At 34.4% G+C, this 18954-nt stretch overlaps 1 protein-coding gene across 1 annotated transcript in view; it reads left to right on the top strand.

The window, feature by feature from the left end:
- Positions 1 to 18954, top strand: part of GPHN (gephyrin) — a 435631-nt gene that overhangs the window by 198829 nt on the left and 217848 nt on the right. The window contains exon 5 of the mRNA XM_019641276.1: positions 16072 to 16166. Within this exon, the coding sequence (XP_019496821.1) occupies positions 16072 to 16166 (95 nt within the window). The remainder of the gene's footprint in view (positions 1 to 16071; positions 16167 to 18954) is intronic.

Below are 18954 nucleotides of genomic sequence, written 5' to 3'. Positions count from 1 at the left end.
TTAAGAGGAACACCTGGGACTCCAGCCAATGTCCGTCTCACTCATCCACAATCTCTGCTGGTTTTCACAGCCAGAAGTTATGGGGACTTATCTTCCCAGCACTGGAACCCTGGGGTGGGGATCGTGGTGTGGGGCTGGGACCCTTTGCTCCTCAGGTGGGACCTCCACAACCGAGATATCCTCCTGATTTTTAACTGCCACATTGGTAATGGGACAAGCCTGTTCCTTGTCTTCCCCCCTCCCACCAGTCTTTAATTGGCTTCTTCTGTATATCCTTAGTTGAGGGCTTCTGTTCAGATAGACTTCAAGAGTTTCTCAGTGATGGCTGCTCAGTAGTTTAATTGTAAGTTTGATGTGATTGTGAGAGGAAGCAAGCACAGCAACTCCGCCATCTTGAGTAGAAATAGTCACAAATAAGGTTGTTTTCAGCCCATGAAGGAAAAATGAGAGAGAGGGGTATGTGTGTGCATGTGCAGATGTGTTCATATGCTAAAAGCAAGAGTTGAGAGAAGAAAGAAGGAAACGGAAAAAGTATTACATCTGTATGAATAGGGAAGTTGTTGAAGTGGAATTAACAGAATCCCCAGTTGTTATCTCTAGGTGGGAGGATTACTGTGTTTTAATTTGTTTTCAAACGTGTTCCTTAACAGAATAAAGGTAGTGAGTCAGAAAGCTCCTCATAGTCACCGGGCAGTAACATCACTTCAGAGATTTCCTGATTGCTATCTGAGACAGTGTTGTTAAGCTAGTTGTCTCTTCATGACCTAGAGAATGAGTGTAATTAGCATGTGATAACAGAGCACTGCTTATCAACATTTTTTTTTAAGTTGTAAACCCTTCGTTTATAAACATGATTATTTACCTAGAAAACCCAGAAGAATCAATTGAAAAAGTATTAGAATCAAGAAGAGTTCAGCATGGTGGCTGAATACAAGAGTATTTTATAAAAAATCTGTAGACTCATATTACAAATAACCTACTAGAAAATATAATGAAAAAATGCCTCATTTGCAATAGGAGAAAAAAGGAAGCTTCATAATACTTAAGAATAAACTTAAGAAATTTGCCAGCTCTGAATAAAGAAAACTTTATTAAAGGACATAAAATATAGCTTGAATGATTAAGAAGTCATGCCATGTTCTTAGATGCAAATATTTTTGTGAAATTTTCAATTTACCTAAAATTGATGTGATATAATTCCCAATTGATCTTTAGTGGAATATACCAAGTTGATTCTAAATGTCATTTTACAAGAACAGATGTATGAAAATAGCTAGTGACTTTTTTTAGGTAAAATGATGAAAGGACCTTACTCTATCAGATATTAAATCATAAGGCACAGAAATTAAAATATTTGGTACATTACATGAATACAAACTCAGAGTTAAATCCAACCAAATGATATTTCATTAATATACATTTAAAAATGTAATTTAATATATTATAAATGTGACATTTCAAGACATTGGAGGAAAGAAGGATTGTTCAATAAAAGGCATTGGGAAAATTGACTGTCTATTTTGGTGGAGAAGATTGATCATGCAACACAAAATTAAACTACAGGTGGATTAAATATTTAAATACAAAAAGTATAAGTTTATGATTTAAAAATTAATAGGTTATGCTTATGATCTCTAGGTAAGAGAAACCTTTCTAGTTAAGACATAAAACCCACAAAATATAGTAAAAATATTGCTAGAACTCCCTATATAAGCATTTGAAATCTCTTAATGGAAATATCAGCTAAGCAAAAATTGTCACAAATGTCAAAGTTAAAAATTAATATTTGTAATAGATTTAACTGCCAGCGGTTTAATATTTTCAATATATGAAGTTTTCTAATTCAATAGGAAGAATACATCATCAATATAGAATAGTAGGAAAAACATACGTGTATATACAGGTAATTTACAAAGGGAAAGATGCAAGTTGCTTTTAAATATGTACTCATTATAACTGGTAAGAAATCTAAATTTTTTAAATGTTGTAGTACTTTGCACACATCAGTTAAATAACTATTTAAAACAGAGCTTGCCTGCAATTGGCAAGGTTTGGGTGAAAAGTGCATTGTTATTTGGATGATAAATCGGTACCATCTCTCTATAGGGCAGTATGCAATGTGTCAAAAATTTCAGAGTAATGATATAAAAGCTACCCATTTCATAGGGGCATAAAGCATTTTACAGATAGTCTATGGCCTGAAGTAATTGTTATTTGGTACTTGAAAACCTTCCCACTGTAGGAAACCTTGACCCAATAAAAGGACATGCCCTGTGAGACATACCCTGTAAAAGGTCGTACACTGTCAGTCTCTAGATTCACTCTGTTCCCAAAAAATACCATTAGTTGGAGGTCAGAGCATCAGGGAACAGGAGCCAGAACTATGGGAAGCCAGGACTTGGGCGAGACAGAAGATGCCCTGAGGACAGATGCCTGCACCTGCTGGTGAGACGCTTCTTTCACAAGCAGCAGTGTGTAAAGTTCAGCCTGGGATTCCCTGAGACTGTGAGACCCTTGTGGGAGGCTGAAGTGGAACCAGTCAGTGGTGCGTTCTGGCTACAGGTAGAAGCAGAAATAAATGTTCTCCAAAGGAAATTTTCCCCAGTTTAGTTCAGCTATACTCCCAACAGATTAAGATCAAGTAATGAATGTATTACCAAAAGCTCACCAACCACTAGTAAGTCAGCAAAACCATTATTTAATAGATGGGCTGAAAATAGAACTGTCAAATACAAAATATAAGATATCTAAGAATTAGGTGACTATTATCATTTATTGTTCATACTGGGGAACTTTTGTTTAGAACAAATATTGAACCAGACAGGATGCAGGCACAACAGAAGTATATCCAACTGTCTCTGGCAAGCCAGTATGTATGGTTACCATGCCTCTGGCGAAGTGTCCCAAAGAACAAAGACAAACCAACAAAGATAATAACAAGAGACCATTATTTATGAATGAGCAAATTTGAGAGGCAATGGGACTCTTAGAAATGAGAAAATATACTTGTAAGTTAAAATTTAAAAATCAGTGAACAGGTAAAACAGCAGATTAGACCAGAGAGAATTAGTATACTGAAGCATATATCTGAGAAAATTACCTCATATTGGAAAAATTACACAAGAGAGATGATTTAGTGGAAATATGAGGTTGACATATGGTATGGAAAATAAAATGATAAAGTCCAAAACACATCAAAACTCTAAAAGGAGATAATGGAGAAAAGGCAATGATCTTAAAGGTTAACTAGAGAGAAAAGACAGATCACTATAGGAATGACAGCTGGCTTTTAAACAACTTTGGAATAAAACAGAATAATAAAGTATTGAAGAAGTATTCTTCAGAGTATTTAAAAAGTATTATTCAGAATACTGAAGAAGCTATATTGGAAATTATTTTGTACATGTTATTTTTATTTTGTGATTTACATGTGTGAAGTGTTTACTTTGAGGTTCACAATATAATACAGAAACTTGTTCTAAAATTTTGAATAGAGAACACTTAGACCATTTTCATTAGGTCAGGACAACAACAATATCAAATACCTAGGATACCATACAACCATTATATTTGTGGTTTATATTAAAAGTTATAAAATGTTTTTTAATTAATATAGTATTTGATTTAGATACAAAGAATTGATAGTTCCTAAGTATCTTAGATGTTTTAAACCTAGTAATCATGTTTGACTTTATTTACTAAAATTTAAATAAATTAATTATATTTTTAAAATGAATTAAATATTCAATAAGTATTGGGTTGTTGGAAAAGTCATGAAGCATTTTTGCGATGAAAAACATAGAAAAATACGTCATGACTTTTCCGACAACCCAATATTATATTCTCTTCCTAATGTATTCAACACTTTCGATTTTTTTTTAATGCTACCTGCCTTCTCACTTAGATGTTTTGGGGAGCAAGTTTTTAAAATCTTCTATCACATAATAAAAGTAGTACATTTTAATATAAAAATAATGTATTAAAAGTTTTGCTTCTCTTACATAATTTTGCCTCTCAACAGTAATTTTACTGTTCCACTTAATTGAAAAACTGGAAAATCTTGAGCACAATCCATAGAATGATCTTAATATGGCAAGATTGAAAACTCACTAATTTTTGAACCTCATGTCATAGTTATCCATAGCTTAACCAAAAGCAGTGTCCTTTTATCTTTAAAGATTTATGCCCAGAATATATCATATTAGACTCAAAACATTATAATGTCTCGTATTGCTCTGACGTAACTTTTCTGTTGTGATAATGACATGTCATTTGTCCTTTGCTTTAAATAATCTTTACTGCTTTTAACACCCTAATGTTTGCAATTTCTATTAATTGCTATTTATTTTGCTTTCAGACCTACCTCTTTGAATGACACAAGAACATTTTTATAAATAGTATTAAGAGTAGACCTACATTTTCCCTGATTGATTTAGGCCAGATTTATTTTGAGATGCTGGAAATGAATACTATGTCATAATTTATTCTTTTTTTTCTGATTCCTTCCTTTTGAAATAACTACTGTTTATTTTATGTTTTTTTGTCATTGCTCTTGACTATCAGAGACAGGTCAGGAAGATTAAGGAAAATATTCCTTAAATAGCTTCATCATTTTATAATATAAACTTTTTAAAATACAGAATTTGCAGAAATTGTGGTATCTGAAAATTATTCAGAGAATATTAACAAAAGTCTGATAGTTTCTGGGCAATTTCTGTTAATAGAAGAAAGAAGAAGAAAAAAAAAACTCCTCTGGGAAACCAGGACATAACAGAATCTGGTGTTGCCATTCTCCATATCCCCATTTCTTTCTTTGTTTTCTGTTCTTTCCCTAGAAGCAAACTTGGTTAGGTATAGAAATCTGCCCTTCCTACCTGCAGTGCTGAGCAAAATGTCAGTTTCCATCTGCCCCACTTAATATTCCTGCTTTGGGCATCCTCTGCTTTTGGATAACTTCATTTTTATTATGTGAAGACAGGACCTGAGTTAAAACTGTTCATAATTAACTTCAGATAAAATAATATTGCCTGGTTATCAAATCTTTCAGATTTGTTTTATAAACCTGGATTTTTAAATGTCCTTTGTTGGTTGATGATTTCTTATAAATTTGGTTTGGCTCTTGCATATCCTTAAGGGTACAATTTCTAGATGATATCATTGAGCTAAAATGAATATCATGATAGGTAGCATTGAGAAAGGAAATGCTATAAATGAGCAGCCTCAGATGTGCATGTGTATATTTGTGTGTGTATTAGTAGGGATGTTCATTTCCACCCATTCTGACAAGATGATGGGATTTGTTTCGTGCCAATAGATTCAACCAAATTCTTTCTTTCTCCCCATTCCCACCAGCTGCCCTAATAAAGTCAACTCTTGAGCTGCCTATAGCCTTACCCTGAAGAACTCAATCCCAATCCTAGGATATGTGTGCATGTGTGCACATACATGCATGTACATTATCCTTAGTTTTATAAAGTGCAACTTCTTTTGTTGTTCAAGGATGAACTCTATTTTGACTTCTTTTAAATCTCAAACTTGAAGGTAACATAGTCTTTTTTTGGATAGCCTTATTTTAAGCACTGTAGTCTGGATGTTCCGAAAGACTCTGGGATCTTCAGATCTTAAATTACAGATCTTGATTCTGAATTATCAGCCCCAAATTCCATACCATAAAAGTGTGTGTGTGTGTGTGTGTGTGTGTGTGTGAGAGAGAGAGAGAGAGTGAGAGAGAGAGACAGAGAGAGACAGAGAGAGACAGAGAGAGACTCTGAGAGAGAGATGATGATGATTCCTTGGAAAAATCTCATAGTTACAGAATAAAATATTTCTTTTAGTTTTCAAATTAGAGTATATATAAGAATTGTAATTTAATTTTTTTAAAGTTTTTATGATCTTTTTTGCATTCCTGCAATTTTACCTTTTTCAGTAGCAAAGAATAGCCACACCTCTTTTTAAAACAGTTTTTAAAAATTAGGCCTTTGATTATTTTTAAGTCCCTTATTAAGAAATTCCTCATATAATAAAGGTAAAGATTTTCTTTGATCTAATATGTCACTTTTATTTAATAAATGCTGTGTTCTTTTATATTTCTTCTAGATGATAGCTCACTGAATTTTTAAATCCATTCTTACATTTATAGAAACTCTTACGAAGTAGATTTTTCTATAATATAATAATGTATAATAATAATAATAAATATAGTATAATAATGGTTGATTTAAAATGAATATAATAAGACCCTTGAATTATTGTAGTATGAGCAGCAGAGCATTAACTTGAGTTGAATGGAACATGACCTCTGTGTTACCAGTTTTACACCACCACGAGTCTTATTCCCATCCTGACCAGAGAAAATGCCTAGGCTACTGTTGTTTTTACACCTTCAGTTTTTAGTGTATGTTTGTTATGGAAATTTAAGAAATGATATAATGGTTACCAATTTGAACAATTTATTTCCTACTGTAGTTATGGACACTTACTTGTATTTTTTTATCTTTGCTTAGGTACGTAATTACATTGCTGTTTTCTATTGGACTTAGGTGAAAACATAAATCCAGAAGGTGCTGTTAGTTCTTTTTATTCCCAATCTACTTCAGAGGTTTTATGATAATGTCCAAGACTATATCATCTTGGTAATTGGTGTCTCCAACCTGCTACTTCTTGATAAATTTTTATTAAGTTTTCAAGATTGTTCCTGGCATGTTGCATTCTTCAAACATCTTGTAATCCACATACATTCGAAACAGACATATTCATAGCTTCTACACTATTTCTGATAGAACTATTTATTCAGTTTTCATAATTGCTTTGACTATAGTCTGTAACAACAGCCTCTACAATATAGGTGACTTTAGATCTGTGCTTTAGTACAAATAATAGTTCCCAACACTTGTTAAGCACTTGCTATGTGTTAGGAATGATACTGAGCATTTTATATGTTCTATTGTATCTCATTTAAACAGAGTAGCAAGTTCCTTCCTATGTCTGAATAGGGTATAGTGCCTTATAAACTGAAAGCACATAATAATAGATTAAGCTGAGAATTGGTCTACAGTCCTGAATTCTATTCTGGAGTTTTCTGTTGATTTACTCTGTGGCTTTGGATTAATCATAGAATTTTTTGTTGTGTCTACTTCTTCACTTACAAAAAGAAGTAATTAAATATGTCCTCTGTATTACATAATACAGGACTATGTTAACTATTTAAATAGAGAATATAGGTGTTTTGTAAGAAAGGCACCATAGATAACTTCTGATATGAATATTCCTTCTCTATTATTGAATTATACGGCTAAATAATAGTATTCATGTTTAGTTCTCCAATGTTATAAATAAGAAATAAGAGCTTTTTCAGAGCATTATAAATTTATGTGGTGTATAATGTTATAATACTAGCATTATAAATGTTGTGACATCCTTTTAGTTAGCTAAAATACTTTATATGTAGTGTTAAACTTTAGTTTTATAAGCAGGATAACAAATATCATTACCCATTTTTACAAATTGAAAACAGAGATAGATAAATTTCTGGAGGCATAAAATAAAACCTGATATTCGTTTCATATGTGAATAATAAACTGTTAGGTTACAGATGATGAATAAAAAGCTTCATCATAAAGTGAGAAGTTAGCAGCTTTAAAATCAATCTTTAGACAAGCAAAACTGTAGTTAGTTAATACTAGCTACAACATGTCATAGCTTCCAAACATTTATCTGTGTATATATTTTTCTCTCTTCTTTACTAGGAACTTCTACTTAGTTAGGCTTATATCAAGACAACAGACAGACTGGATTTCTTTGCTTTTAGGAAGTACTATACTCATTTTCCTCTTTGCCATTTGGCTCCTAATTTTAAATCTGAGAGTGGTATGACTTGACAAAAGTCCACACCTTATAATAATTAAAATAGAAAGGAGCTGCTTTTGTTTTCTTTCTCCTCAGCAATTCTTCCACTCATTCCACATCTTTTTTTTTTTTTTTAATAATTGGGCAGGTAAGCTTTTTTTTTTTTTTAAATTGGGGAATTGGGGGGATGGGAACAGTGCTAGGGAATCGGGGGAAGGGGAACAGACAAGTTGCTGTCGGGTTTTTTTGTTCTTCAGTCTAGTTGTGGAGGACATTGCTTTTCTGGCCCAAGTTGGCACCATCATTGCGCTCTTCTTGGGTGAGGCAGATCAGTCGCCGGCTTCTGGACGGCCGCTCACTGCGGCTGCTGGCCGCTCACGCTGGCTGCTGGCTACACACGGTAGTCCATGGCAACCTGCTGCCATAGGGGCTGCAGCCTACGCAGTCGCCGGCGACTCAGGCAGCCCAGCTCCAGGTTGAGCTGTTGTTCAGCATCTTAGCTGTGGAGGGCAGTGTCACTGGCCCTCATATGTGGGATCCGAACCGGGGCCCTCTGGCATCCCAAGCCAGTTCTTAACCATCGCGCCACTCGGCCGGCCCGTCATTCCACATCTTTTACCTCACCTATTTCTTGTTCCTTTTACTTTGTCACATGTATCTATTTTGATGAGAATCTAGTTTTGCAGAAAGAGAACTTCAAACAAGAGTTACATGTTTCTAATGTTCTAAAGATGCCACCAGTGAGAATTATCACACCTCGGCAAAGGAGTAAAATTTTAGACCTTCTAACATCAGCTGGCAGTGAGCCATTTGCAAGTAGCACTTATAAACCTAAAGTAGGATCTTGTTTCTTTTATTCTCAATTAGGATGCTTAAGCACAGCCTTAAGTTGTGTTGTTATATGAACATTAAAAACTTGCATTGCTTTAAGTAAACCAAATAATTTTGTGTGATCATTAATAAGTTGGAAATCCAATGTATAGGGTTTTTTTAGGCAGCTGTTATGTTTCTGCTTATACACTACCAACCATATTTAAAAAGCAAAAGTCTGAAGTAGCTGGAGTAAAATGGCTGGGTTATATATTCACCAGTTCACTGACCAGTCAGCAGCCTTTCAGTACAATTTCAAGTTGGATCAATCTTTCTTCGGATTTGAGAAGGATATTTTCCCATATCTTCATATCAACTTTTGAGGAGCACGAATGAGGGACATTTTTGTCTGTATAAATTGAAAGACATATGTAACCAACACCTTACCATAAGAGAGAACTTTACTGTTTTTCACATAATGCCAAAGAGAATAAATGTATATTGCAGATATAAAAATGCTAAAAACCTGTAGAAATATCACTATTCTTTCACCTTTATCAGGAATGAGATATAGAGTAGTACTAGTTATATAAGTAGATAGAAAATAAGTATTCTTGTGAGAATCTCTTATAAAATATAATTTGCTCATCTGAGTTCCCTGATTTTTTGTTTGATAATTTGATTATCAAATTAATTTTTAGAAAGAGATGAAAAATAATTGTGTAAAGAGAAAAGTTTTAAAGCTAAGGAGTACTCACTGTGCTGTATACTCAAGATGGTTATTTAACAAGGGTTGGGATCTAAATATTAGCAAACGGTGAAATTTTTCATAATTAAAGTAACTGTGATGTATTGTAGAATGACATATTCTCAGTAGTCCAACAACTGGTTTTTACTCTAACATTGAAATAAATCCTTTTGTTGAGCCAGATAAATTGGTTGGCTTGCTGTAGGGGCCGTGTTATACCAGAAATGCTTACCTTTAAACATTAGAACCTTACTTAGCACAGTGATATGTGAACTCAGTGATGCTTTTGGGAGCTGAGATGAACTGTGCGAACAGCAGACTTAACTCAGCATCTTATGCTCACTGCAAATTGTGTGTTCATTAAATAGAATGGAAGATGAAATTGCCTGCAGTACTTAAATTTTTACTCTTTTTTTTCTTGCTTTCTCTCTACAATTATACTGTCTCCTTTGATCTTTCAGCATAATGAGATCTTATTTAAATATTGTACAGCTTTAACTGAAAAACAAAATGAAGTATATCCTTTTTAGAAAGCTTTCTGCTTCTTCCAGGAGTAGAGGAAGATGTAAATATTTAAGAATGCTAAAACTCCAAGGAAAAGAAATATATTATCAATCAGATCATATCTCCCAAGTAAAACTGAGATAACTACCTTTATTCCTTGGTCACAGCTTCTCCTTGTAGCAGTAGAATTTCAGCACTTAGTCACACTGTTATATACACTGATGAGTTATCTATCATTGGTTGAAAGGTGTTTGCAACTCAGATAAAATTAACAAAAATCTGCAAATGAATGTTTTTAATTAATTAGATTAAATTTCAGGCTGCGCTTATAATAATGTAACTCTTACTTTCATTCTACTCTGTTTCTTAAATGAGAGAAGAAAGGAGTACATTTATATCTGATGCTCCTTGAACATCCCTAGGAGTTAGTCGTGTATATGAATTTTATGCATCATGTCTATGTAGTCCTGAGAAAAAATAAGTTAAAGAGAGCTTCTCTATACTCTTCTAGGATACTTATAGGAGCAGACTCTGAATTGTTAGTTTATTATAGCCCTTTTTTTTTTTTTTTTTAGAAAAGGGGGATACCCTTTCAGGTGGAAGTTACCATTTGGAGCCTTCACATTTGTTTTTTTTGTTTGGTTGGTTTTTTTTTTTTTAAGATTTTTTATTGGGGAACTGGGGGAAGGGGAACAGACAAGTTGCTGTCCTTTTGTTCTTCAATCTAGTTGTGGAGGACGTTGCTTCACTGGGCCCAAGTTGGCACCATCATTGCGCTCTTCCCGGGTGAGGCAGATCAGTCGCCGGCTTCTGGACGGCCGCTCACGGCAGCTTCTGGCCGCTCTTGCTGGCTGCTGGCTATACACGGTAGCCCATGGCAACCCACTGCCACAGGGGCTGCAGCCTATGCTGTCGCCGGTGACTCACAGCAGCCCAGCTCCAGGTTGAGCTGTTGTTCAGCATCTTAGCTGTAGAGGGCAGTGTCACTGGCCCTCATATGTGGGATCCGAACCGAGGTCCTCTGGCATCCCAAGCCAGCTCTTAACCAATGCGCCACTCGGCTGGCCCTATAGCCCTTTTTAAAAATATGAAACAAAATTAATGTGTTTGCCCTTTAATGGCTAGTCAGGAAAATTTAATTGGCTGGCATTAAACTCCCTATTTTTACCTAATTTATCTTGTCACTAGGTCTACATTTCGCTCTTATGAAGAATCCTCACATTTATTTCAAACTCCTTTACAAAGTTAAATATAAGGTGATCATGAAGATTAGGTCAAGAGGTACATGTTATTCATTCCACCTCATTACTTCCATCTACATACTTCCATCTACAGTGTGTTTTTTAGAGTGTAGTCCTCTGACCAGCATCACAGGCATCACCTGGCAAATTATTAGGAATGCAAGTTTTGTGCTAGCTTCCACAGCACGTATACTAGGAATGCAAATTTTGAGGCCCCAATCAGACATTCTGAATCCAGATCTCTGGGTGGAACCCAGCACTCAGTGTTTAACAAGGCCTCTAGGAGATTCTGATGCACACTAAGTTTGAGAACCACTGCTCTAATCATATCCCACCTTGATAGTTTAAGATATTATTAGATGATGTTTCAAAGACATCCTGTGTTACTTAAGATTATTTCATCAGTAGAGGGCACTGCAATAATTGTTAGGAGGAAATTTTATTAAATCTACATAGTCAAGTAACAAGCATGTAAATATTAATACAAATTGTGCTCTGTTAATAAATGTCTGTAAAAAAAGTAAAAGCACGATATTAAGTGGTTTTTCAATCACCATATATATACAAGGAATTTCTTCACATTTACATGTAGCTATTATGTGTTCTTTACATATTTAAACATGATTGCCTCTTAGCAATAACGTTTTTTAAGGTCATTCTTTGTGTGAAGTTTAAAAATGGACCTGAATTTCATTGACAAGTTCTCTGGGCTATAGAATCATTGTTTATGACACCCTTTTTTGTAACTTGAGCAGCCTTTGAAGCAACTTTCTGACTTTAATGTTATCTTCAAAGTGTTAAGTGTAAGAGAAAAAGATCACAATAAGAGATTTTCCATAGGACGTTGTAATTTTCATAGTTTAGAAATAGTTTAGAAACTATTTAGAAGTTAAAGATTACATGTCTTTTATTTAAAGAGAATAGCTAAATCCTATTAAACCTCATTATTTTGGACTCTACTATAAATTTCTACTTTTGCTCAAGGAAAAAAATAATTTGATAATCAAATTAATAATACAGCAGGTGCCCAAAAAATGTATGTGCATAATTTTTTTTTCTAGATTTTGTGGAATTGGGGGAGGGAACGGCGTTGGGGAATCAAGGCAGGGGAACATGTTGCTGTCCTTTTTTGTTCTTCAGTCTAGTTGTGGAGGACGTCGCTTCACTGGTCCATGTTGGTATTGTGATCATTGTGCTCTTCCCGGGTGAGGCAGATCAGTTGCCAGTCATTGGACGGCCTCTCACGGTGGCTCATGGCAGCTCACGCCAGCTGCTGGCCACTCATGCTGGCTGCCAACCACTCAGGTAGTGCATGGCAGCCCACTGCAGCAGGGGCTACAGCCTACACCATCGCTGGCAACTCATGGGAGCCCAGCTCCAGGTTGAGCTGTTGTTCACCATCTTAGCTGTAAAGGGTGCAGGGTCACTGGCCCTCATGTGGGATCCGAACCAGGGCCCTGCTGCTCAGAGCTGGCATCCCAAGCCAACTCTTAACCAGTGCGCCACTTGGCCGTGTATACATTTTAAGAAAGGAAAAAACTGTATTAAAATTATGCTGAAGGTAACCACTTTGAGCACCTCTTGTAATTGCAGAAGTCACACATGACTTGTATTCATCTTTTGTTATCAGTATATATTGAGTATTACAATTTTAATAGTTTTCCTTTCTTAAAATGTGTTCACATGGGCCGGCCGAGTGGCGTGATGGTTAAGAACTGGCTTGGGATGCCAGAGGGCCCCGGTTCGGATCCCACATATGAGGGCCAGTGACACTGCCCTCCATAGCTAAGATGCTGAACAACAGCTCAACCTGGAGCTGGGCTGCTGTGAGTCGCCGGCAACGGCTGTAGGCTGCAGCCCTTGTGGCAGTCGGTTGCCATGGACTACCGTGTGTAGCCAGCAGCCAGCGTGAGCGGCCAGCAGCTGCAGTGAGCGGCCGTCCTGAAGCCGGCGACTGATCTGCCTCGCCCGGGAAGAACGCAATGATGGTGCCAACTTGGGCCAGTGAAGCAACGTCCTCCACAACTAGACTGAAGACCAAAAAAACGACAGCAACTTGTCTGTTCCCCCTCCCCCAATTCCCCAGCGCTGTTCCCATCCCCCCAATTCCCCAATAAAAATCTTTAAAAAAAAAATGTGTACACATATTTTGGCACCCTCGGTATAAGAATGTGGGAAACAAAGTTAAGCTAATTAAGAAAAAATGGGATGCAACCAGTTAGCTCAGTTGGTTAGCGTGCAGTGCTCTTAACACCAACATTGCCAGTTGGATCCCCACATGGGGGGCCAATGAGTTGCGTCCTCCACAACTAGATTGAAACAACTACTTGACTTGGAGCTGATGGTCCTGGAAAAACACACTGTTCCCCAATAAAAAAAAAAAGAAAGAAAAAGAAAAAATGGTTTCTAACTTTTAATGGCATGTTTTATGGAAAAGATATATTTGATATTGACATAAGAAAGACCATGTGCATTATTTAGTAATACCCTATTGAAAAGGTTGGTGTCTAGTCCTAGAGAGCACCAATGCCTTTTAGTGATATCATCACAATATGTATTTGCCTTTCTGTTCTAAAATATTGAAGATTTGTATCAATAAGCCCAAATTCTCTGGAAGGTCTTCAGAAAGAGTTAACTGTCCTACCTAAATTATGTTTGGAAAAAGATGAAGACCTTTATGTAAACAAAACATGCATTCACTCATTCATACATCCATCATCCATATATTTATTAATACCTATACTTAAAGTGATTTACCCAAACACATAACATACAACAGAACTTTTAACAAGATAAATGTGAAAAAATAGGGCAAGGAAAAATAAGATGACTTAGATTGTGTTCAGTAAGCCTACTAAAAAGGTAACCAACAAAGTTACCCTTGTCTCTGTTCTCAAGGGTAACTTGATTCACAAGCATCATAATTCAAAAATAAACTGGTAGCACGGAAAAGTACCCATTCTCAGTTATGACACTTAGGAAATTTTTCCTATAGGTTCTCTTAAAGAGGACCACAACGCAATGGGGTGAAAAGTGGCCTGAACTACTTTCAAATGTAAATGTGAATTTCACTGAGCCATTTCACTGGATCCAACTGCAGAACCAGTACCACAGAAGCAAAGTCCAGTAAAGCAATTCTTGAAAAGTGAAAGGAAGTAGTCCAGGTAGACTACTGTGATCTGGCCAAGTCCACTTGTGTATTTTAGAGGATCTAGAAAAATCAATGTATTGCATCTTTTTTAGGTAGTTCTCAGATGTAATTTGTCAGTTGAGTTTTTCATGTACTAGGTGACAGTGAGTTTACATACTCTTATAAGTTTGTTTTTAATAATGCAACATCAATGCTTTGAATACTACCTAGTACATAGTAGGTGCTTAATAAATAATGTATAGATCGATAAATATTATGCTTTTGAAGTATCTGTTTAGGTAAAAGACTTCCGATCAGCTATCTGTCGATATTTTCTTCCCTTGTCCTTAAATAAAACGTGCTACTATACTTCGGAGTACATCATTACACAATAATATGGAAATAGTGTTTCTTCTCCAGAGGCCTCAAAATTGTACCATATAGATTAAATTCGGAAACAGGCATAGATTCTAGGTAATGCCAACTTGACAATTTTTAGCCATGTATTTAAATGAAAGTAATTAACTCCTAAATTTTGGAATTTAAGAATTTCCTTTTCTCCTGCCTAGTGGCACTCTATTTTGAAAACAGGTTTTATTGAAAAGCATTATGGTAGTGTTTGTTTTCCTTTAAAATTTCTGTCATTGTTAAGTATTGCATTATGATGGGGTTCAGTGGACCAGTAGATTACATCAATTCTAGTAGTCCTTTATTCTGTATAGTTCTAAGGGTTAACTAATTTACATGCATCTTAAAAGTTTATTTATAATGTCAGTTGGTATTTAACACATACTTGATATATTTTAACTGCTTTGCCAATTCCTCCACCTAACTTTTACCCAGAACTATTAATACAATCTTATTTATGAATATCTCTCTACTTCTAATGAAATACTGAAATATCAACCTTCCCTATATTACTCCATAATTTACTTTTTAATTCATTTGCATTTTTTCTTATTTACTGGAATACTTTCTTTTGCAAGCATTATTCCTGTATTGCCCCCAAGCATTGTAATCAGCTACATTTGTAGAAACAGAGGATTAGAAATGGATTCAATTTTGTATTTCACTCCTAACTTTTAACCTAAAACATATCTTTACTATCACAGAATGATAAATATATACCTATTTTGATTGACATTTAGAAAATGAAATTTTTCTGTCTCCTTCATTAGCTTATTCCAGGTTTAAACATACTTGCCTTAAGAATGTCCTATCTTAAAACTTCTATTATATACCTAAACCCTATCACTTCATTAATTCTTGTTTAAAACAACCAGATAGTTAATATATATTGAAGATATGGGAGATGGTAATCTAGAGTTTTTCTTCTACCCAGTACATGGGAAAAGTTGACTTGGTGACTTCTTGAGTTCCTTTTAATTATATCATAGAGCTAGAAGATACAAGTAATCTCAGCTTTTCAGGGATTAATTATTTCAAAAGTAATAGATAAAGAAAAATACCCAGATTTCTTACCCTATGGAAATCTATTGTGCTATTATAGCATTTTGAGACTTAATTTTAAAATTTAGGTTATTAGGCATGATGAGACTTTTATCAAATACTTCTGAATTGGTCTTCTAATATAAAAGTTCCCTGTATGTCCTGGTCCTCAGCTTTTATTCAGCCATCCCCAAGAACTGAGTCTTGATGTCTTAAAAAAATGTTTGGAGAACTACAAAGTATGATTATAGAAAGCGTGGTTTATAATTATTTTTAAGTTAATTACTACTCTTCCTTCTTTTTGGCTAATTTCACTCAGTCTGCTATTTAATCTTTAATTACAGGCCACAAAAGAAGTAATAGAGCGGGAAGCGCCAGGGATGGCCCTGGCAATGCTGATGGGATCACTTAATGTAACACCTCTGGGCATGCTCTCTAGGTAAGAAAGTCACCAATGTGTTGCAAAGAAAATTAATTCCATACCATTAGTCACTACAACAGACTGATAAACTTAAGAAACTTGAGTCCTAATACTTGAGTTTGCCCCTCTCTTAGTCCCAGAATTTAAAGTCTTAGTATCCTGTCTAGTTAAACCTTGACCACAGTTTCCTTTAAGGTTTTTTTTGCATATTATATTTAAAGTATTAGAAAATATTAATATTATATTACTGGTATAAGTTGTCAGTCCTAATCCAGAACACAGTCCAGTTTATTAAGATATAAAATTATTATTTTTTTGTAATTATTTATAATCATTAATATTCATTAATTGTCATTAAATACTAATTTTATAAAATTAAACAGCAGAGTTTTTTAAAAGTTTTTCTCAAAAGTTAGGAACTTTTATTAAAATTTTTAAATAGACATATTGATATGTGGTCATGAAAAAACCTTAATATTATTATTATTATCATTATTATTATTATATTAAATTAATATATTTAAAGCCATGCCTTTGTTATCCATCCTCGATCTCATGGTTTAGTTATTTGTTTGTTATTATTTTAGTAACTCTAGAATAAAATTCCCTTTAATGAAGATAACATACATCATTTAAGTTAAAGACAGAAGTGTCAACTTAGTGAAAATCTGTTGATTTGATGACCATTGATTAAATAGACAGTTGATCTCAGAGCAACCTAAAAATACACAGCAACTTTATAATTGAAGAGTTTCACAATTATTATTTATAGCCATTTATTGATCCTGTGTACAATATGAATATAAAAGTAAATATATCTATTTAAGATGTGGAATAGAAGTCATAATGCCCTGTTGTTACTTAGACTAAGTTTATATCCCATTAATGGCAGCCACTTGAAGTATAGCTACAGGGAAATGTAAATGGATCATTAGCTATTGTATTCCCTTTGCTGTCACATGTACTATATTACAACATTTCATTTTATTAAGAGCAAAAATAGAATTAAAGTAGCATGATACAGATTTTAAATTTAAAAGTCCATGCTGATATTTAAGGAACTCACATTGATTCTTTTATTGTTTTTTGTATTTTGTTTTTAACCCTTACTCATACTACCTACACATATGAGGTCAAGGGCCACATTTGATCCCTTTTCTCTATGGAATTAAGTGTAGTGATCTTTGAATATAAAAGAACTCTTTCTTAGCATACAAGGAATATAGTCAAGAAAGAATTATATTTCATCTCTTGTTAATTCTTTTATAGTAATAATTCTATTTCAGCAAACATAATATTCTATTTGCCAGGCCTCATAGTAATCATTAGGGATACTAAGGATAGAAAGAAAAATAAGGTATGGGCCTCACCTTAAGGATCCCATAGTTTACCTGGAGAACTTGTTATTTGCAACTGTTAAGGTAACTCTTTAAATTAAATATAGCTTTCTTGATCCAGTATAGAAATATCACTTTTTGTCTTATTGAAAGATTTATTCCTCCTCTACCTTTTGAATTCACATAATACTGAGCACTGGACTGGTGAATAAATAAAAATTAATAAGCAGGAGCTGATTATAAGTACTTTGAAATAAACTCATCATCTTTATGCTGAAGGCTTTGAAAATTAAAACATATACACAGCAGGGTAACAGATCCTTCTGATTTTTCTTTCTGTTCATTGCTGACTTAACTGGGAGTTTATTCACAGACTAGAAAGAGATAATAGTCTACATGAGTTATATGGAAAAGGGAATTATGGAATATTTCCATGAATGTTCATTTTTTGTGCTTTTCAAAACCTTTTATTTTTTAATTGCTATTTTTAAAACAGCCATGATTGGATTGATGATTGCTTTCCCTATAGCATTTTTACCTTGAGTGGACTTTGGACTTCATACATGTTTCTGTTACAACACATGCTATGTTGTAATCATTTACTTATCTGTATTACCTACAGAAATACAGATTTTTTTAAAAAGTTTTGTCTTATTAATTTTTACATCCTCAGCTCCCCAAATAACTTCTGACACATAGTAAGTCCTCAAAAAATGTTTATTGTTAAGGTTACTGCTGATAAATCAGTATTTCATCTTAGTTCTAATACAGTTTTTTCAAGGTAAAGTAATGCATCAAGTTGGTGCCTTGCATTCCTATTTTTATCTCTAGAGAGCAGAATTAAATAAAATAATTTTTGAAAATCACTAAATCTGTTTCTAATTGTTTTCATCTACTTGGTTAACTTAATTTCCTACAAGTTGTGTTGTACAAGTAAATTGGAAGATAGTATTAAGTATCTCTGAAGGCAGATGGCTTGTGTTCTATCACGGCTCTACCAGTTAGTAGCTACTTAACATCTTTTTTGTTTTTGTTTTCTCACGTGTATAGTGAGGATGTTAATAGTACCAACCTTCTTGGATTAAGTGAGTTAGTCTATGTAAAGTGCTAAGAACAACAACTGATTTATAATAAGTCTTATTTAAGTGTTAATCGTTGTTGTGTTGTTAATGGGTGAGAGTTCCACTTAGAGCAGATCTGCTGGAAACACCTTCTAATAACTTCTCTTTGTCTGAAAATGCCTTTATCTTACCTTCCTTCCTGAAGGATATTTTCACTAGATATAGAATTCTGGATTGACAGTTCTTTTCTTTCAGACATAAAAAAAATGTTATTCCACTGTTCTCTGGCTCCATGATTCCTACCAAAACCTAAAGTGATTCAGAGAAAGCAATGCTAAGAGGGAAAGTTATAGCTGTAAATGCTTGCATTAGAGAAGAAGGATCTCAAAACAACCACCTAATGTTACA

Source organism: Hipposideros armiger, unplaced genomic scaffold (assembly GCF_001890085.2).
Source record: "Hipposideros armiger isolate ML-2016 unplaced genomic scaffold, ASM189008v1 scaffold_59, whole genome shotgun sequence".
NCBI lineage: Eukaryota > Metazoa > Chordata > Mammalia > Chiroptera > Hipposideridae > Hipposideros > Hipposideros armiger.
Note: the sequence above shows the minus strand (reverse complement) of the source record. Positions and strands in the feature narration are given on the sequence as shown.